The sequence below is a fragment of the Gymnoscopelus braueri genome (genome assembly GCF_963280865.1).
Source record: "Gymnoscopelus braueri genome assembly, chromosome: 10".
Lineage (NCBI taxonomy): Eukaryota > Metazoa > Chordata > Actinopteri > Myctophiformes > Myctophidae > Gymnoscopelus > Gymnoscopelus braueri.
In genome coordinates this window covers 48,077,045-48,099,335 of record NC_137611.1, presented here as the reverse complement: position 1 = coordinate 48,099,335, position 22,291 = coordinate 48,077,045, and the positions used below count along the sequence as shown (strand labels likewise).

Below are 22,291 nucleotides of genomic sequence, written 5' to 3'. Positions count from 1 at the left end.
CTACAGGAGGTCCGCCAAATCTATGTGAGACATTTTCTCTCTTTTTTTTCTTTTTTTTTACACTATACGGGGGTAGCCTACATTCACCGAAAATAGCCGATCTACAAGCTGACAATGCGTCATGCTGCGACAGCTTGTAGATCTGCTATTTTTGGTTAAGAAGTTTGGTGGTGTAAAAAAACAAGTACAGAGCCAAATGTCTAATGATTAATGCTTTAATCTCAACGTCAATTTTAATGTTTTCGAGTGTCATTGTAGGCTATACACCTAATAGAAAATTTGACAATATTTAGCTGTTTGTCAGAAAGAAACCATGCAGGAACATTAAGTCAGCCAGTAGCTCTCGTTCTGCTTTGATCAGGTTAATGTTAATGTTACTGCCTACAAGCATCGTTGAACTCGTGGCTCAACGTGCCCTCTGTGGCTCGTGGTAATTATTAATGCTTTGATCATCTCATCAATTGTAAGTCTAGAATGACAGATGCAATGAATACAAGAGTATGTTACGTTATATGTACAGTATATATGCTACAAGCAAGCAGAGCCACACAGTTGAACAAAGTTGGCTCGGGCAGGAGTCGATCCCATCCTCCCGGTGCGTGTGCTTTTCTTTGATTGGCCGAACGTTTATATTCTAGCACTCCGACCTCGACAATCAGGCGATGTCTTTGGCGCAGTCGGTAGCGCTCTCGCCTCACAGCTAGAAGGTCCTGGGTTCGATTCCCGCCGGGGACGCCGTGGGCGCTTGGGGCGTGTTCTCTCCTCTGCGTCATCAGTGCCCATACCCTAGGTCGGGTTGGCGAAAGGGCCTTTCTGTGTGGAGTTTGCATCTTCTCCCCGTATCTCCTAGGGTAGTTAATACCCTCACAAAAACATGCAGTAATCCTGGTCACTATACTGCCTCCCCTGGCCAGCCGGGGCGCCTGATGGAGGGGAAAGGAACTGGTTGGAATAACGTGTTCCTTCCACGCCCTACGTCCAACCAGGGAAACTCTCCGCTGGCAGGTGATAAGAAGGTCAGTTGGCTCTCATGAAGGAGGCATGAGCTCGGCCCTGGCCTCCCTAGGTTGGCAGAGGGAAGGTAGTGCCCAGGATTACATAGACAATTGGCACTGGGTGTAAAAAATAGGGTTACAAAATCGTGGGATAAAAATTTAGAAAAAAATAAAAGTAAATCATTAGAGTACTTTTTCCACCACTGCTTTTCAGGTAATCTCTCAAGACAGATTTTGTCAGCACCCCTGCTTTAAGTGTGGGCTCACTTTTTTTCTTTCTTTTTTAGACGGCTGTTGTTGGTAGTCATGGCTGCCAGCTCCCACCTGATGTTGTGTGGGAGTCCTGCTTGCTCCAGACCGTTAAGTCAGCCAATCACAGTACAGCGAAGGGTGTACTAATGAGGTGTCCCAACCCCACTTATAGGGGCGGCTACACCGCCCAAAAACAACTAATACTTCCTAGGGTTAATATGAGCATCAAAACAATATTTATATTATTTGTCTGTCCGTCAAATAATATTTAAAACAATGTTTATTAACACATGCATACATTCCTTAGGGCTGCACCACACATGGACAAATTACATCATCAACTAGGGAAGGGCGTTGTCCCCCTTAATATCATTGTATTCTAAAAATAAATATATATTTTTTAATTGTATTTATAGAGGGCAATAATAATGTATGAAGGCATACAAGGCTTATAGCTTGAAGATATTTTTGGCAATTGACACCGTCATGTGGAGTATAATTTGAAGCTGAATCTATATTTTATTCATATCAAAAAGAAAACAGAAACAAACACACATTATTATTACATTATAAACTGTTAGAAATAGGATTGTAGATTTTAACTTGAAACAGTGTTCTGCAGTGTTCTGAAACAGTGTTCTGGCCGTCACGTTCAATCAAATAATTTGCACTGGATTTTTTTAAATAATGATAATCTGTCTGTCTGTCTCCCTCTCCCTCTCCCTCTCTCTCTCTCTCTCTCTCTCTCTCTCTCTCTCTCTCTCTCGCACGCGCGCACACACACACACACACACACACACACACACACACACACACACACACACACACACACACACACACACACACACACACACACACACACACACACACACACACACACACACACACACACACACACACACACTTGTTCAAGACCTTTGATCACAGCTATTCAGTGATGTAGCTTGCATTTCAATATCTCTTCCAGTTCAATTAAGCGGGACACTTCACTTTCAGACCACTGACACCAAACAGAATCAGATCTACAAAAAACGTCGCTTCGGGCAAATTTTCGAGCTTGTGGATCTGCTACTTTTGATGCTTTTTTTGTGACGCTGTAGTGTGATCAAGTAGGGCACTAATTTACGAAAAAATAAATAAAGAATAGAATTTGGACATAAGAGGTTTCTGCCCGACAGCAACGATATACTGAATGGGTACATGCAATATATCGTTGTCGGGCAGATGCTTCACAACCATATGAGTCAAAGCGCCGGGCCACACCACTTCCTCTCATGAATGCAACGCATTGAGAGCTTGTAGATCAGCAATTTAAACAAGTTTGATACGTTTAGGGATGGGGGGGAGTTGTAATTGTACTTTGGTACAATTACTATATTGAGTAATTGTATTGGCATCAAATATTTTGATGCCAATACTTTTATACTTTTACTCAACATACTGTATATTATATCGTCTCTGTCGGGTGGAAACCACGCATGTCGCATGTCCAAAACTGTTACTTTCCAGGATTCAAATTACAAATAGCAAAAGTAGCAGATCTTCAAGCTCAAATGCTACGTTTGATGCTTTTGTGTGACGCTGTAGTGTGATCAAGTAGGGTGTTAATTTATGAAAAAACACAAAAAGTTAGAATATGGAGATAAGAGGTTTCTGCCCGACAGCAACAACATAAATATATATTTTTTAAAGTAAAAGTAACTTTACTTAAGTAAATAACCTGAGTATTTCTTCCACCACTGTGTGTATTGTAGTCTAGCAGCAGTAATAGGCTCTGATTTGTTGACATTAGGTCTGGCTGGCTGGCTCCTCGGGCCACACACACACACGCACACGCACACGCACACACACACACACACACACACACACACACACACACACACACGCACACACACGCGCACACACACACACACACACGCACACACACGCGCACACGCACACGCATACACGCACACACGCACACACGTGCGCACGGGCCACTCCATTACCAACCTCCCCTGCTTTATCTTGTGTTCCAGGAAACATCAGACCTTAAAAGCTTTCTGTGGCTTCTTCAAACCGCCATGCACTCTACCCAAGCAAACACACCGTGTGTGTGTGTGTGTGTGTGTGTGTGTGTGTGTGTGTGTGTGTGTGTGTGTGTGTGTGTGTGTGTGTGTGTGTGTGTGTGTGTGTGTGTGTGTGTGTGTGTGTGTGTGTGTGTGTGCGCGCGCGTGCGTGCGTGTGTGTGTGCTCGCGTACGTGTGTATTTGCAGTGATGGCTGTCATAGCATGTGCATGTGTGCAGAACAAGTGTCTGCATGTCAGTATATGCAGCATTCTGCACAATGAGTACTTTACTTTTGGTACTTTAAGTACATTTTGATGCCAAAACTTGTGTACTTTTCCTCAAGTACAGTACATTTTGATTTCTGGTCTTTTACTTGTAACAGAGTATTTCTATATTGCAGTATTGATACTTTTACTTAAGTAAAACATGTGAGTACTTTTTCCACCACTGAGTATATGTCAGTATATGAGTCTATACTGTGTCAGTGAATCTGTATCTGTGAATGCATGCAAGTCTTTTCTCATTCTTTCATTCATTAATTCATTCATTGGCTTGAATAGGCCGCATTCTGTGAGTCTGAGTGCGTGCACGTGTGCGTACGTAATGGTAATAAATCTTCTAAGAGCCAGATTATCGTTGTTTTATTGGGTTAAGGCCTGGGTCTTGGTAATAGGAGATTTACGGTTAGAAAGAAATATGTTGCTGTGTGGCAGTGGTGTAAAGTAACTAAGTATATTTACTCAAGTACTGTACTTATTACTTTAGTGGGGTACCTCCAATTTCCAGTACTTTTACTTCTACTCCACTACATCTCAGAGGCAAACATTGTACTCCACTACAATTATTTGAAAACTTTAATTACTAGTTACTTTGCAGATCCTAATTATTATTACAAAACATACAGTAACCAGCCAAAATGTAAAATAGGGCTGAAATGGTTACTAACCACTTCAGCCCTATTATACATTTCGGCCATTTGAAAATAGCCGATCTACAAGCTCACAATGCGTCGGCGTCGCATGGCGACAATTGTCAATTGTGATCCCAATACTTTTTGTACTTTTATTCAAGTCAATTTTGAATCCACCACTGCCGTGTGGTCCGCGTCACACTGCCATCACAGTATCTCCCTTATTTCAATGGGATATGTCAAACCTTGTACAAAAGACAAAAAGGAACACTCCCTCTTACCTCGCCAGTGGTGGAAAAAGTACTCAAACTCTTTACTTATGTAAAAGTACCAATACTGCAATATAGAAATATTCTGTTACAAGCAAAAGTCCAGAGTTCAAAATTGACTTGAGTTAAAGTACAAAAGTATTGGCATCAAACTGTACTTAAAGTACCAAAAGTAAAAGTACAAAAATGTTTGAAAATAGCAGATCTACAAGCTCACAACGTGTTACGTGTTGTGAGCTTGTAGATCGCCTATTTTCAAATAGCCTAGGTATAAAATAGGGCTAAAGTGATTAATGTATGTTTCATAATATCATAATTTATATCTGAAAAGTAACTACTAACTAAAGTGTTCAAATAATTGTAGTGGAGTAAAAGTACAATATTTGCCTCTGAATGGAGTAGAAGTAAAAGTACAGAAATGTTTAAATACTCCAGTAAAGTAAAAATTCCTCAAAAGTGTACTTAAGTACAGTACTTGAGTAAATGCACTTAGTTACTTTACACCACTGTACCTTGCAATATGAAAAACTAAATCGGGAACAGCAATTCATCCATGGGACCGCACGGTGAATATTATAAACAAGACGTGGGCGTCTGTGCTGTCCTAAGAGTGTGTTTATCGAGAAGCGACGGCACACAGGTTTTTGAAGTGGGCCCTGATCCAGAAAAGGTTGGGAAACCGCCGTATTAGATCAGAATCAAGGACTAGTTTTAGAATAAATATTAGATGTTGTACTGTAGCTGTCTCTGGTGGTTCTGTCTCCAGGCTCTCTCTCTGTGTGTGTGTGTGTGTGTGTGTGTGTGTGTGTGTGTGTGTGTGTGTGTGTGTGTGTGTGTGTGTGTGTGTGTGTGTGTGTGTGTGTGTGTGTGTGTGTGTGTGTGTGTGTGTGTGACTAAGTGCATTTACTTAAGTACTGTACTTAAGTATAATTTTGAGGTCTTTGTACTTGAGCATTTCCAATTTCCAATACTTTTACTTCTACTCCACTACATCTCAGACTCAAAACTTGCACTTTTACTGCACTACAATTATTTGAAAACTTTAGTTACTAGTTACTTTTCAGATATAAATTATGATATTATGAAACATACATTAACCACTTCAGCCCTATTTTATACATAGGATATTTGAAAATATTTTAGTACTTTTACTTTTGTTACTTTCAGTAAATGTTGATGCCAATACTTTTGTACTTTTACTAAAGTGAATGTTGAATTCTGGACTGTTACTTGTAACAGAGTATTGTTGCAGTATTGGTACTTTTACTTACTGTAAGTAAAGAATGTGAGTACTTTTTCCACCACTGGTGTGCGTGCGTGCGTGCGTGCATGCGTGCGTGCATGCGTGCGTGCGTGCGTGCGTGCGTCTGTGTGTGTGTGTGTGTGTTGTGCTGTATACCTGTCTCTGGTTCTCTGTCTCCAGGCGGAGGCGGGCCTCTATGCAGCGCCGCGTCTCCAGGAAGGCCTGCCTCTGTGCTCTGTCTGATAGGTAGCTGATGAAGATGCCTGCAGTGTTCATACACATGAACAACACCGCCTGAGCTATGACCTGAGAGAGAGAGAGCGAGAGAGAGAGAGAGAGAGAGAGAGAGAGAGAGAGAGAGAGAGAGAGAGAGAGAGAGAGAGAGAGTTAATGACCATCAGACAAACATGTTTTTTCACACTTTCTAGAGCAAAGCCGAAGTCATAATGGAGATATAATTGAATGTGATGAAAACTGCACCCAAACTAGGCACAAACACTGTTCAGGGGTCTGCCATGACGACAGTCGCATCAGGGGCCACATAAATCCCCCCGTAGATTTTTCTAGATATTTAGTCAACTAGGACCAGACTAAAAGTAAATGGAATTTCATTCAAAAGACTAAAACTAAATCACACTTTGCTGTCAAAACTAACACCGGGTGTGGAGGATGTGGCGAAGGTGCGTTGTACAGAGGCAGCTGGAGACCATCAGGGCCAAACACTCCCACCTCCACCTCCACGTGGAAGACTGAAGAGCCAGGAGGCAAGAGGAGGTTAGAGGGACCGCGTCAGTCCCTTTGTGACGTTTTCTATGAGAGCGACGCCATTGACTTTGACCATGAATTGACTTTCCGTGACTCATGAGCCAACGCGGCGGTGAGCGACTTACAACCTCCACTCTGTTATCATCTGTAACGTTACCTGTTGGCAGTGGTGGGAAAAGTGCTCAAACGTTTTACTTAAGTAAAAGTATCAATACTGCAATGTACTCCGTTACAAGTAAAGGGACTAGTGGAGAAGAAATCCAGTAGAACTAAAAGACAAGTCATTTTATGTTTGGTTTGTGACTGCTTTCTATAGTTTTAGCAATTTTCGCGATCTTTTTTTACAGTGGGCGGGGGCATTCTGTCCGGTGGCTAAATATGTATTTTTACACAATAACCCGGCGTTTTCTTTATTATTATTTACAGTAGCTCTTCTAGCCCCCAATAACTCACATCTGGTCATCAAAGACAACAGGACCTTTTTTACTGTGTAAAAAAGGCATATTTAGCCACCGGACAGAATGCCCCCGGCCACTGTAAAAAAAATATCACGAAAATTGCTAAACTATAGAAAGCGGTAAATGAAAAAAAAATGACACTCATCTTTTATTTACTTTAATTACAAGCTAAACTATAAACCTTGGTTGTAAAAAAAACTAAGTTGTCCTTTAAGTCGAGGGTAAACTGGAAGTAGTGTTCTGTATATGATTTGGGTCCTTATGATTTGTAATGCTGTTGTGTCCACGTCCCACTATCGTCATCATGGTGATGTCTTTGATCAGCTGCCTTGATGACCCTGCTCCTCAGCACCTGAGCTGATCTAGAGCATTGGCTCTCAACCTTTTCAGGCCGCGACCCCCCCAAAATAATCATATTTGAGTTGAGGCATTACATTTAGTTTAGCCTCGATCTCTCGATTTTATTGTTTAGTTTTGCTAAAAAATAAAAGCCTAAACCAGCGCGTCAGTGTACCCGGTATAGGAAGTGTTTCATTTCCCCAACCAACCAGAGTGCAGTGGGCGTCTCTCGTAATGTTGTGTTGACGGGGCAGGGGTTGACGGACAGATCGGTGAACCAATGGGATCAGGCGCATTCTCTCCGCGTTGATTTTAAACCCGCCCCTCTATACACGAAAGCAGGAAGGCTAGTGCAGCCTACATTTAGTTTGACTTGGTTCCACAGATAATAAATATTGGGAAAATAGCCGATCTACATAGATAGATAGTATCTATCTATATAGATCGGCTATCTATCTACTGTAGCTATCTATCTAGCTATCTATCTAGCTATCTATTTAGTGTTATAGCAGTGTTTAACACTTCAAATGGCCATAACTCTGCGACCATTGCTCAGCAAAATATATAAATATATTTGAAGGCTGCACAGCCGCCTGAATATCTAGTAATATGAATCTCATGCCCCTAAAGCAGGTTTGTTTATTTAAAGCAAACGTAACAGGCTTTACTTCAGACAGTGGTGGAAAAAGTACTTTTTTTTTTTTTACTCAAGTAAAATTATCAATACTGCAATGTAGAAGTACTATGTTACAAGTAAAAGGCCGGAATTCAAAATGTACTTGAGTAAAACTACAAAAGTATTGGTATCAAAATGTACTTGATACTAATACTTATAGTGGAGTAAAAGTACAATATTTGCCTCTGAGATGTAGTGGAGTAGAAGTAAAAGTACTGGAAATTGGAAATACTCCAGTAAAGCAAAAGTACCTCAAAATTGAAACAGTACTGGAATAAAAGTACTTAGTTACTTTACACCACTGACTTCAGACAGGGTCACCTGAAGGAAGGGACATGGGTACTATGATACATGGAGAGTCAACCAAAGGCCACGGTACTGTAGCTGGCAGGTCAAACACAGTGGAGCGGCTCGTTCGCTCCAATCAGTGAACTTTGAAAGGTTGTGAGGTTGTGATGTCACACGCACGGACCTGTCACACTCGTTTAATTTAATATGGATATAATGTGATTTGTAGAGTCATGTCTGCTCTGAAAGCACCCAGACAAGCAGTAGGAAAAACAAGTCGTTATATGGAGTGGGAGTGGACAGAATGCCCCCCCGGACCTTCATCAGGACAGACAATGGCAGTGACAAGTAAGAGTTAAAAATGTGCTTGAGTAAAAGTACAAAAGTATTGGTATCAAAATGTACTCAAAGTACCAAAAGTACTCAAAAGGTCTCATTTCACAAGTTTTCAAATATATAAAAATAATTGGAAAATAGCCGATCTGCAAGCTCACAATGTGTCACAATGCAGCACATTGTGAGCTTGTAGATCTGCTATTTTTCTTTCTTCATATTATTTTATTTTTATCCCACGATTTTGCAACCCTTTTTCACCCAGTGCCAATTGTCTAAGTGATCCTGGGCGCTACACTTCCCCTGCCAACCTAGGGAGTCCAGAGCCGAGCTCATGCCTCCTTCAATACATGAGAGCCAACTGGCCTTCTTATCACCTGACAGGGGGGAGTTTCCCCGGGTAGGACGTAGCCTGTGGAAGGAACACGTTACTCCAACCAGTTCCTTTCCCCTCCATCAGGCGCCCCGGCTATCAAGGGGGAGGTGGTATAGCGACCAGGATTACTGCATGTTTTTGTGAGGGTACCTACCCCTACCCTACCCTAGGGAACACGGGGAGAACATGCAAACTCCACACAGAGAGGCCTTTTTGCCAACCCCACCTAGGGTATGGGCACTGATGACGCGGAGGAGAAGACACGCCCCCCAGCACCCACAGCATCCCCGGCAGGAATCGAACCCAGGACCTTCTAGCTGTGAGGCGACAGCGCTACCGACTCCACCACCGTGCCCCTCAGATCGGCTATTTTCAAATGGCCAAAATGTATCTAGGGCTGAAGGGAGTATTGTATGTTTTGTAATAATAATCAAAATCTACAAAGTAACTAGTAAGTTTTCAAATTGTAGTGGAGGAAAGGTACAATATTTGCCTCTGAGATGTAGTGGAGTAGAAGTACAAGTACAGAAAATTGGAATTACTCCAGTAAAGTAAAAATACCTCAAAATTGCACTTACTGTAAGTACAATACTCGAGTAAATGTACTTAGTTACTTTACACCACTGAGTACCATACATACAGCTACATTAGGCTATATTGTTACTGTCAAGTGGAAACCGTGTATGTCCAAAAAAAAAAAAAAAGAAAGGAAATGTGAAAACTATCTGGATCTTCCAATGGATCCAATGTAGTTATTATCTTTTTTGTATTATTATTTTTGTATCGCAAGTAGCAAAAGTAGCTGATTTACAAGCTCACAACACGCCGCGTTGTGACACCTTTTTTTCCTTCTACATCATCTCCCATACTAAAGAGACTTGGCTTGAACAGCACTTGTAATTGTGTCATATCAGCAGCCATATTGTTCAGTCAACCTTACGTGCCAAGACCAGATTAAAAATTAATGTTGCGGTGGGTTATACGAGGCTGTTGTCAGTTTGCCACCTCAATGCAGAGAGCTTTGACAAAGTCAACGAGCCGAGACTTTCGCGCTAGCAGTGGTTCTCAAAGTGGGGTCCGGGGACCGCCAGGGGTTAATATAGAATCATTTTAACCACTTTATCCTTTTATATGTTGGCTATTCAAAAATAGCAGTTCTACAAGCTTGTACATCTGCTATTTTTGAACGTTTAGAACAACAGGCAGATACTGAGTAACATTTTCCTTTTTTTTATGGGCAAGCTGCACTATGTCACTTTCCTCCTCTACCCCAGATTTGAACCCAGGCTCCCGCGCAAGTGCTGAGATTATTGTACCAAGAACTAATAGAGCCTGACTGCTTTCTCTGGGGATAAATTGAATCTTGACCTTCAGGTCAAAACTCATGTCAAACCAGAAACAGGATTGTGTCAAAGGTCATGTCTCACCTAAACACAGGATCTAAATGTCTCAATAGAAGAGCAGGGAGACCAAATACAACCACCCCAAGTGTATAAGTTATAATGTATTAACATACGCTACTGTCTACCATACAGATTGGACAAAATTAAAATGTATTAATTAAAAGAAAAAGTTACATGGTGCCGCTTTAATATAAACAACACTGTACTGTTAAACCACTTTAAATCTGCCGTTAGGGCTGTCACAATTATAACATAATATAATCATAATCATAATCTAATCACAATTATTTGAGATAATCACAAATATTTAGCATTATCGTCATAATAATGTTCATGTAAAAATGTGTATACATTTTGAAACATTTTCAAAATATAGTGGAAGTAGCAGATCTACACGATGCGGACATTTTTGAAAGTATAAAATCATTAAATCTGTCATTTATTTGTGTATTTAGGTTATTTGTCATATCTGCCCTGTGTAACTTCAAAGCCTAAAAAACAAACAGAAATGTCATTTTTTATTCATATGTTCCAGCGTTCAGCGCCAAAAACACAATTAAATCATTAATCCCAATGATGTGTGAGACTATTAATCGTCATGTAATAAATTCATAATCGTGACAGCCCTACCTACCGTCCCTGTTTTCAAACAATATTCCAAAAATAGCTAAGTGCTCTGACAACGGGTCCAAGGGGTATTGCATGACTGGCAAGATTTCCCAACAGGCATAGTAGTATACTATATTATACCGGATGCATTTCAAGCTATTTTCAAAAATGTCCTCCCCAAAAAACTAATTAAAAATAATGTCATAACACACACACAAAAAAGAAATAAAATACATTCCATAAATTAGGAACAAATAAAATAGAAAGTACTGAAAAGAAAAAGCTGACGCGATGTGAGCTTGTATATTGGCTATTTTCACTAGTGTGGGTCCAGGAGACATCACATTTCTCTTTTGGGTACAGTTTCTGAACCACTGTACTATATACCCTACTACATACTGTTTTTTCTTCTTTTCTGTTTATTTATGTTCCATTCCCAGATTGCCACTTTAAATGAAACTGATTGATGTTACTGTGTGTGACAATAGATGTGATCTCCTGTTGGTTCCATTTCCTTAACATTCTACCAATCTGTCCTTCCTGCAGTGCAGAGGTGAGGAAACCACGTATAGCAACTAGTGGAGCCGTTTACTGTGTGTGTGTGTGTGTGTGTGTGTGTGTGTGTGTGTGTGTGTGTGTGTGTGTGTGTGTGTGTGTGTGTGTGTGTGTGTGTGTGTGTGTGTGTGTGTGTGTGTGTGTGTGTGTGTGTGTGTGTGTAGCTGTTTATCATGTTCAGTCTCCCAGGACAGCATCAACACTGATTCAATTTCTACCTTAACCCCCCATGACACAGCGAGCCCCGCGGGGGGCCAAAATTAACCCCTCCCACACACACCCACACACCCCCACACACACACACACACACACACACACACACGTATTACTATACTTGTGAGGACATCAACGTTTCAGAAAGGCAATTTTATGAATGCCATTTGCACTTAAAATTGTTGCCTTATTTTTTAACCATAACCCTAAAGCAACGCTTTTTTTCTGTCCAGCTTCACAACGCTAAAGAAATGCTTCAAACGCTCATTTGACTGAACGTTGAATCTTGAAGTTAATCTTTTGCTTCAAGCTACTCGGTGTGAATGGAGCTTAAAGCTGAGAATAGCAGCTCTACAACCTAACACTAAAGCCGAAAATAGCAGATGCAGATCTACTGTACAAGCTTGCAATGCGTCACAGTTGTGGTGCTTGCAGATCTGGTATTTCCGGTGCGAGTCTGCCAAGTATATATCCGGCATAACTCTAACACCAACCTGAATCATTTTCTTAATTGGAAGAATAATAACTCTTAGAATATTTAGAACAACCATTTATCTACTGAGGACCAGGAGAAGTGTCCTCACAATGTATATTTCTACAATTCTACCATAATTGTGGGGACATTTGGCCCTCACTAGTAATAACACACACACACACACACACAAAAACACGCACGTGCGCACACGCACACGCACAAGCACACACACACACACACACACACACACACACACACACACACACACACACACACACACACACACACACACATTAAGGGGGGTGGAAACGGCAGCGGCAGCCATGTGGATGTTTTTAACAAGCTCTCGTTAAAAAAAAGGATCCCTGGCTAATAAGCCTTATATGCCTTAATTTTTTTTGATTGATTGAATATTTTATTAGGCAAAAAATGTAAAACAGCACAGTTACATTTAAAATACTTTGTCTAACAGGTCCGTTCATAAAAGTCCTTGCGGACTTGTTTCCAATGAGGGCCTTGGTATTTAATTCATAGGCATATATAGTGGCACCACAGTTCAAATATCATTACAAAATAAACAGCCAAAAACAATATATAACACTATGTACAACAAAAAAAATAAAAAAGAGGGGAAAAAAATATGTACAAGAACAGGGGGGGGGGGTCTGCTGTCTAACGGGAAAATGGTACTACCTCCACCTTTGGCCTCCTGAAAGGTGATTTTTTTAAGGCTCTTTTAAATGAGCCCAGCGAACTGCATTTTTTGAGGGATGGAGTTAGACTATTCCAATCCTGGGTGGCAGTGCTGTAGAAGGAGAATTTGCCCATGTTTGATTTATGGGTGGGTGGTACCAAATTGTTGTTAACGCTCCCTCTGGTATTGTGACTGTGGGTGTCGCTAACCTTTTGGAGGTATTTACTCAGATATGCGGGAATTGGGGGCATATCGGGCAAATTTGCATTTAATGCATTATAATTGCCCTCTATAACTAACATTTAACTTTTTTAAACGCAAGTTGATGATGTCATTTGTCCATGTGTGGTCCAGCCCTATGGAATCACACATGGACAAATGACATCATCAACTTGCGACGGGCGTTGTCCCCCTTGAGTAAAAGATGAACTATTTCTAAAATGAATAAAATATTTTAGGTGTTTTTCGTTTTAGTTATAGAAAGCAATTAGAATGTATTAAGGCATATAAGGCTTAGCTAGGGATTATTTTATGAATCTATTGTATACAGTGGTGGAAGAAGTATTCAATTGAAAACGTACCTAATTGTAGGGGTGCAACAACTAATCAATTTAACTGACTGTCAAAAATGTATCATTTAATCTATAATTGAATAAAATAATCGATTAATAGTCGATCCCTGTTTTTGGGATGTCATTATAGGTGAACAGCCAACAAAAATAAAAAAGAAGAATAGTTAAAATGGCAGATTTGCAAGCTCACAACAAGCTTGAAAATATACTATTGGTCCCCACGCTTGTCCATCATTTGATTAACCACTTAAACCCCAGCATCCATCCATATTGTAGGGAAAGCTTTCGCAGACAATAGCAGATTGACAAGCTGGTTAATCACACAAGTAATCGACTGAATAATCACTAAGAAAATAATCGATAATTGCAGTACAGAATAATTCATTGTAGTATATACTGTAAGTACAGTTACTTGAGTAAATATACAGTACTTGGTTACTTTCCACAACTGGGAAACAGCAACAATGTGGATGTTTTAACAAGCTCATTAAAAACACAACACACACACACACACACACACACACACACACACACACACACACACACACACACACACACACACACACACACACACACACACACACACACACACACAGCTAAAAACAGCCTCCAACCTAGCAAGCAAACAAGCAAATAATGTAGGATGATGCAATGTGGTATAGGGCCACTAACAATGTTTACATAGATACATAACTGTCAGAACTGTCATTGTTTCATCGTCCTTCATACAATCCCATGTGTACTTCCTCTAATAAGAGTTTTTTTTTTTTAAAGCCTCATGTCTTGTGTTCTGGCTTCTTTGATGTCATATTCACTGTGTGTCATACAGAAAACAGTATCTGTCTGCCATGTAGCCTACAACACACTGACATTTATTATTCTCGCACCTTAACTAACATCCATAGCGTTGCTGTCGTGCAGAAACCTCTCATGTCCATGTTTTAAAGAGGTGGTGCCATGGTTTTGCACTTTTTCTGTTTTCCATGTGTCTATGAGGTTGATAGAACTTCATTAAGCCCCCTGGTGGTGTTTTTATGGTGTTTTATGTCTTCTCTGACTATTTTGAGTTTCTTCCTGGAGGCTGAAACCTTGAGGGTCAAACGTGCCAATAGAAAAACAGCGCTTTAATGACACAGTAAAAATATACCCTCCCCCTCATTATCATAACACCACAGGTGTGGGGCGGCCATAGCTGAGTGGTTAGTGAGCCCGCCCTGGTTGCCCCAGGTACGATTCCAGGCCAGGCCAGCAAATGTATCCCTGAGCAAGACTCTTAACCCCAAATTGCTCACAGGCCCTCATTGGAAACAAGACCGCAAGGACTTTCATGAACGGACCTGTTAAAGGAATACACACTCCTCCAGGTGTGGGCATGAGGAGGAGGAGGGACTAGGACAGGTGAGTGGTGCTAAGGTGGTGGAGGAGGTGCTAAGGTGAGAACCAGGTATACTTAATGAACTTGAGGCGTGTTCACATAAAAACATAATTTTAACAATTTCTGTACACTTTTTTGAAAAAAATCTTCCTCCTAGTATAACCATAATACCTGATGATTATGTTTTAGGGGGGGGGGGGGAATCACTGAAAATCACGACACCCGTGTGTGCCTTTAACTTTTTCTGATTTTGCATAAATTAACATCCAACTTAATCATACCACAGCGTCACACCAAAGCATCAAAAGTAGCAGATCTACAAGCTCGAAACGCGGTGCGAAGTGACGCGTTTCGAGCTTGTAGATCTGCTACTTTTGATGCTTTTGAATTTCAATCCTGAAAAGTTTTGGACATACGAGGTTTCCACCCGACAGAGACAGTATCATGTTATGTTTATACTCAGGTACATACTGCACGGATGGATATACTATGTGTAAATATGTGGATACATTGTTGTTGTGTTTTTTATTGATCTTTCCCTCTCTTCCCCTTGCTCCCCCTGCCCCCCCCCCCCATTTTCTTCAATTCCGTTGCTCTTTTATGTAAATAACGAGGAAATGGAACCAAAAACTAATTCCACCCACTGTTTTACACCTGTAAACCTGCGATGTGACGATAAAGTTGATTCCGATCATCTGTCTATCTGTCTGTCTGTCTGTCTGTCTGTCTGTCTGTCTGCCTGCCTGCCTGCCTGCCTGCCTGCCTGCCTGTCTGCCTGTCTGCCTGCCTATCCATCCACCAATTTACTGTACCTCACCCTGAATAATGTGATTTCAGGGAGCCCTCCCCCCTTCCCCCCAGTGGAACAGATGGTTCTTGCATTATTTATGAAGTATCACATTGACAACAGTGTTGAACATCAACATTCTGTGGGTCAACTTCTAGCATAGCTCAGAGCAAACCACACGAGTGTGTCTGTGAATGGCTCTGACAAACATTGTGTGTGGTTTACACACAATATAATCGACTGTCCAGTCCAGTTATCACCGACTTAGGTACTGACTTAGGACTTTGGGAGAGGAATATGAACTAGGATGCAGTGGTGGAAAGTAACTAAGTACATTTACTTAAGTACTGTACTTAAGTACAATTTTGAGGTATTTGTACTTTACTTGAGTATTTCCAATTTTCAATACTTTTACTTCTACTCCACTACATCTCAAAGGCAAATATTGTACTTTAATTATTTGAAAACTTTAGTTACTAGTTACTTTTTAGATATAAATGATGATATCATGAAACATACATGAACCACTTTAGCCCTGTTTTATACATAGGCTATTTTCTACAAGCTCACAACGCGTCGCATTGCGACACGTTGTGAGCTTGTAGATCTGCTATTTTCAAACATTTTAGTACTTTTACTTGTGGTACTTTAAGTACATTTTGATGCCAATACTTTTGGACTTTTACTCAAGTAGATTTTGAATTCTGGACTTTTACTTGTAACAGAGTATTTCTATATTGCAGTATTGGTACTTTTACTTAAGTAAAGACGTTGAGTACTTTTTCCACCACTGCTAGGATGTTCATATTCCTTTCCTGTAGTGTAAACAAGCATATATCTTTGTGTCAAAATATCGTCTCTGTCGGGTGGAAACCTCATACGTGCAAAACTGTCACTTTTCAGGATTCAACTTCAAAAGCATCAAAAGTAGCAGATCTACAAGCTCGCGTTTCAAGCTTGTAGATCTGCTACCTTTGATGCTTTTGTGTGACGCTGCAGTATGATCAAGTAGGGCATTAATTTACGAAAAAAAAGTTTAAATATGGAGATAAGAGGTTTCTGCCAGACAGCAACGTTATACAACATATCAGGTTTTTTTTGTGTTTTTTGTTTTATATTAGGAAACACACAAAGTAATACAAAACAAGGAAAAACACAAATGCAAAACATAAAATTTTAAAGTCAGACCACTTAACCACTTAAACCCCAGCATCCGTATTGTGGGAAAAGCTTTCGCAGAAAATATCAGATCAACAAGCTCACTACGCATTATGAGCTTATCAATGGGCTATTACATACCTTGAATTCATGGATCCCTAGCTCAACACAACTAATATTACTAAGTGGTTTCTCCAAAATTCAGTTATTCAGAGCCTTCATGACAGGTGTCTTTAGGACTTAGTAGAGCAGCCTTTTTGCTTTTATGACCTGCTGCAAATGTGATACATAGCCAGACACTTCTGGAACCATTCCTGAGAAATGGAAGACTTTGCACATGAGGAATGAACAGTGGTGGGAAAAGTACTCAAATTCTTTACTTAAGTAAAAGTACCAATTCTGCAATATAGAAATACTCTGTTACAAGTAAAAGTCCAGAATTCTAAATTTACTTGAGTAAAAGTACAAAAGTAAATCAAAATGTACTTGAAGTACCAAAAGTAAAAGTACTAAAATATTTGAAAATAGCCGATCTACAAGCTCACAACGCGTCGCGGCGCGTTGTGAGCTTGTATATCGGCTATTTTCAAATAGCCTAGGTATAAAACAGGGCTGAAGTGGTTAATGTATGTTTTATAATATAATCATTTATATCCGCAAAGTAACATAGTAACTAAAGTTTTAAAATAATTGTAGTGGAGTAAAAGTACAATATTTGCCTCTGAGATGTAGTGGAGTAGAAGTAAAAGTATTGGAAATTGGAAATACTCAAGTAAACTACAAATACCTCAAAATGGTACTTAAGTACAGTACTTAAGTAAATGTACTTAGCTACTTTCCACCACTGGGAATGAACACTGCCAGAGGCTGGTGTCTGGCTATATGCATCACGTTTGCAGCCAGTCATAACAGTAAAAGGATGCTCTACTGAGTACTAAAGACACTTGTCATGAAGGGTTTGCATAATTTTCAGTAGTTTAGATTGTTCTTGCTTGATTTATTCAACCACTTGAACCCCAATATCGCTGCCTTTGGGCAGAAACCTCTCATCTCCATATTTTAAATGTTTGTGTTTTTTCGTAAATGAATGCCCTACTTGATCATTCTACAGTGTCACACAAAAGTATCAAAAGTAGCAGATCCGCAAGCTCGAAACACAGCTTGGAACGCGGCTTTCGCGCTGCGTTTCAAGCAGGGCCGGATTAGCACTATGTGGTGCCCCAGGGCGACCTCAAGTTGAAGTGCCCCCCCCCTGCTCCCTGGGGCGGAGATATGGCTTGAGGCTGGGGGAGGTCGGCCCGCGCAAAGCGCGTGGGCGGCGAAATCGTGCACTCGCGTGAGCGTGGGCGGATTTTGTTAGTTTCTTTTTGGTTTTTGGTTACTTTATTTCGGTTTTAGGGTTAGGGTTATGTTAGGGTTATGTTATTTCATTCTTATAAAAAAAAAAAAGTTTTGTTTTGGTGCCCCCATTGGCTGGTGCCCCAGGACACTCGCCCCCTACAGCCTATGGGTAATCCGGCCCTGGTTTCAAGCTTGTAGATCTGCTACTTTTGCCGTTTTTTAATTTGAATCCAGAAAATGTACAGTTTTGGACATATGAGGTTTCCACCCGACAGAGACAATATGCTGTGGGGAACATGAGCCATGACAAAGACATATTGTGTAGACAGAAACAAGTGGTCCAAGTACAGAGAAAACTCAGGTCAAGTCTAGAGGGTTTAAGTGTGTTTCTGTTTTTTGTGAATATTGAGCCAATGAAAAGTATTGACTTGTGACTAAACAGAGCTTGTGACTAAATAATAACTACATTGGAACAGAGGTGTTTTTTTATTTTAATTTTTTCCTGGAAAGTAACCATTCTGGACATATCAACCAATATGATATGCCTGGAATGACTTAGTGTTTGTGCACGTGCGTGTGTGTGCGGATGACGCACACTGTCTCAGCTCATGTTTCAACTGGGTCACTGCATGTTTTGTTAACAGACGTCCCGACAATATGATGTCAGGGAGCAATCTGAGAAACCGATCGTTTTTTTATAGATACTACTATTACAATATTGATTAAGGATCACATTGCTAATAGTGTTTAACAACACATGCTGCACGATGAAGTCTTGCTTACATTTCATTTGAGATACAATAGATAGATAGATAGATAGATGTAGGCAATCTCAGTCACTGATGGCCCCGGCTGGATGCCGCGGGTGGAACTGGTCTCGAACCGGCCCTAAATAGATGTTCAGTTTGTTGGGGAGGGAGGCAGGCGGGTTTACTTCACACACCCCTGATGTCGCCACTGTTGAATTGGTCTTTCATCTTTGCAAAAAAAGCCTTCTTCACCGTCCAGATGGCACTGTTTAGGGCGGCGTGCGTAGACCCCATGTTGCCGGATCTGTAGCCAGTGTCACGTTTGTTTAATTTAACACGTACTTAGTGACAGAGTCTGAGAGTGTGTTGACATTATTCCTCGCGGCGTCCTTAAGTTTTTCAGTTTTGCATTTTACTCTGGGGGGGGGGGGGGGGGGGGGCGGGGCATTAACTGGCCCCATGCTCACTGGAAACCGGGGTTTGGACATGCCTTCAGCCCTCCACTTCCGATGGTGCGCCTATGTTTTCATTCCCACAAACAATATTTCTCCACAGAACACTAACACCATTTCTCCCAAAGAACAAGGATCGTTTTGGTTATAAGCCCACTTGTTTCTATGATGAAAGAACAAGTTAAAATGTGAATATCTTTCCGTGGTTTTGTCGGCTTCGAGGACGCTATTGTTAAATGAGTTTCGGTTTGTTTTCAGTGGGAAGCGAGCGCACAGACAGTAAATCCCACCCACTACATTTGATTGGGTAAAGCGCGGCCTGCTTCCTGATCTGAAGGCCCGCCCACTTGTAGTCAATGTGCATGGGTTATCAACACGGCACCCGACAGATTCAAGCTCAGCTCGAATCTGTTCTTGAGAGATTAGTCTGGAGAAAACAGGATTGTAGAGTCTGTGTGTTTGCACCAGATTCGGACATCCTTCTCAACGACCTGCTCCCTTTTAATCCTCTCTGCTTGTAGGCTGGCAGCAGCAGGACGGAACAGTGGTCAGAGATTCCAAACTTGGGCGGCGGAGAGCTTTATATCCATCTTTGAAGGATGTGTAGCAGTTATCGAGAGTATGGTCACCGCGGGTGCAGCAGGTTAGGTTGATTTCAGGAATTGGGTCTGGCCTGAGGGCTTATCTGGGCGTTTCTTGCTCGTCCACAAAATGGACTAGCTTATCAGCGTCCTCGCTCATTGTTCTGTGATTGACAGCGGAGGTTGGCCAATCAGGAGGAACCCGAGTGAACCCGAATGGAGCCGAGTGCAGCCGACCGAAATGGAACGGCGGCCATTGAAACTTTGTCCGCTGTTTTCGTCTGTTTTAAAACTTCAAAACGCTAGTTATTAAAGTTATTTTTTGTGGCACGGAATTTACTTTTAAGATATTTTTCGGATAGCATTTAGTTGTTTAACTTCATATATGTGATCAATTAATCATGACAGAGCCTATTTATTTTTTTTATTCAGAGAACTGGCAGGGGCGGGCAGTGACACGCATGTATCCGAATAAAGCAACCTATTTTCGACATGGCCCTTTCAAAAGTCCCCTTGCGTCACGTTGCTCTGGTGGTGGGGGAACAAACTGCTGATTAGCTGAAGGGGAACAAACTGCTGATTGGCAGAAGGGGTTGTCAGTCAACAGTATTACTCCCGCCCAGCTCCAGCCCACGGGCAAAAAGCCAAACAGGCTCTTATGCCAGACTCACAACTGAAATGAAATACAAATGAGATTTCCGGAGGGAGGGGTTTACAAGGCTAGCTGCAGGTAACATACTAGTGGGATTTAGGAAAGACCTGTTTTAGGTCAGACCGGTTGTAGTCACCACTAGCGCCTCCCTATGGTAGCACAAGGGAGCCTTTGCAACCCCACGCTACCGCTAGGGGTTGCCAGGCTCCCCCAACCCTTGTTACTGTCTGTGGAGTTTGCAGTATTGTCAAGTCTGCCTCGTTGCTTGTTTCTCTCGCACAATCGCACATAACCTGGCAACACTGGTTGCCAGGTTTTCGCTTAACAAGCCAAGTCTGCTTGTTAAGCGATGTATTTGTGCATTGTATTCAAAGACCTGGTTGCTTATTTCTCTCTCGCATAACTGGTAATACTAGTTTCACCGGTGGTGAAACTATGAGACGGTTCAAATGTAATTTATAATAGATAGCATGTTATCAACTAGAAACAATGAATTTAGGAGATGTTTGGACGTTGGAGGGACATCTATGGTGAGTACAGAATGTATCAATGTGCAGAATCGGCCGCCGTGCCGTATGTACTTGAGTAACAATGCGACACATTGTGAGTCCTTTTACTTACTTTTGGTGCTTTAAGTACATTTTTATACCAATACTTTTGTACTTTTACTCAAATATTTGTTTTATTCCGGACTTTTACTTTTAAGGGAGTATTTCTACATTGCAGTATTGTACTTTTACTTAAGACTCGCGCGTGTGAGTCACTCTTTGTGCTCCTGCACACATATACAAACTCAGGCGACAGTGATAGTCACCTAAGCATATGATTGCCAAAATATGGTGTTCCACACTGATATCATCATTATGTCATCAGTGCTGCAGTCTTGCCCAAATATGGAGTTATTGTGTGATGATTGTTCCACTGTACCAGTATAAATGATATCGCGGACAGTAGAATTACGTTATTTGACAAAGTGAGATTTCAGCAATCTATTCATACACTGTGGAGCTTTTATCTGAAATGCTGCGTTGGACCTTTAATCTTGAAGGAGTACCTGAGAGAATCTTCCCAAAGGCTGTGACAGTGGGGCAGAAGCTGTACTCCTTTGGAGGGTACTTTAACATGATCCCCAGGGGTCAGATTCATGTGCATATCTTCAACACAGTGTCTCTGGTCTGGATGAAGTTGCCTCGTGTGACAACTGGGAAACGAAGACGTACCCTTTATGTGCCCGCAAACCGTGTGTCCCACACAGCTGTGCTGATAGAAGATATCATCTACATCTGGGGGGGAACAGTGCATTTTAAGATAAAGAAGGATGGCGACTGGATTACCGTCCAAGGCCGCAACTGCAACGTGCTTTATGCATTTGATGTTGACACCCATGGATGGTTAAAGGCCAATATTTCCGGGACTGTTCCAGAGGGGAGGGAAGAACACTCAGCCTGTGTCTTGGGGAAGGTCATGTTTATACATGGAGGATGGAACAAGCTGACTGAAAACTATAATGACACCTACAAGTTGGACACCACATCAATGGTCTGGTCTTTAATTAACACCAGAGGCGCTATGCCACCTGGTTCAATAGGTCACTCTGCCACTATTATTGGGACAAAGATGTTTGTATTTGGGGGTGAAGGGGACCAATCGAACTACAACAACACTATCAGAGTGTTTGACACAGAAACCAACTTCTGGCGGAGCATGGCATCTGCACAGCT

General features: G+C 41.3%; 1 protein-coding gene across 1 annotated transcript in view; it reads right to left on the bottom strand.

Annotated features, from left to right (window-relative positions):
• The window catches only part of adcy8 (adenylate cyclase 8 (brain)), a gene marked incomplete at both ends in the record, with an annotated part of 127,005 nt that extends 105,311 nt beyond the window's left edge, over positions 1-21,694 (bottom strand). Inside the window, 3 exons of the mRNA XM_080439980.1 lie at positions 5,876-6,025; positions 6,377-6,468; positions 21,625-21,694. Of these exons, the coding sequence (XP_080296106.1) occupies positions 5,876-6,025; positions 6,377-6,468; positions 21,625-21,694 (312 nt within the window). The remainder of the gene's footprint in view (positions 1-5,875; positions 6,026-6,376; positions 6,469-21,624) is intronic.
• Positions 21,695-22,291: the final 597 nt, after the last annotated feature.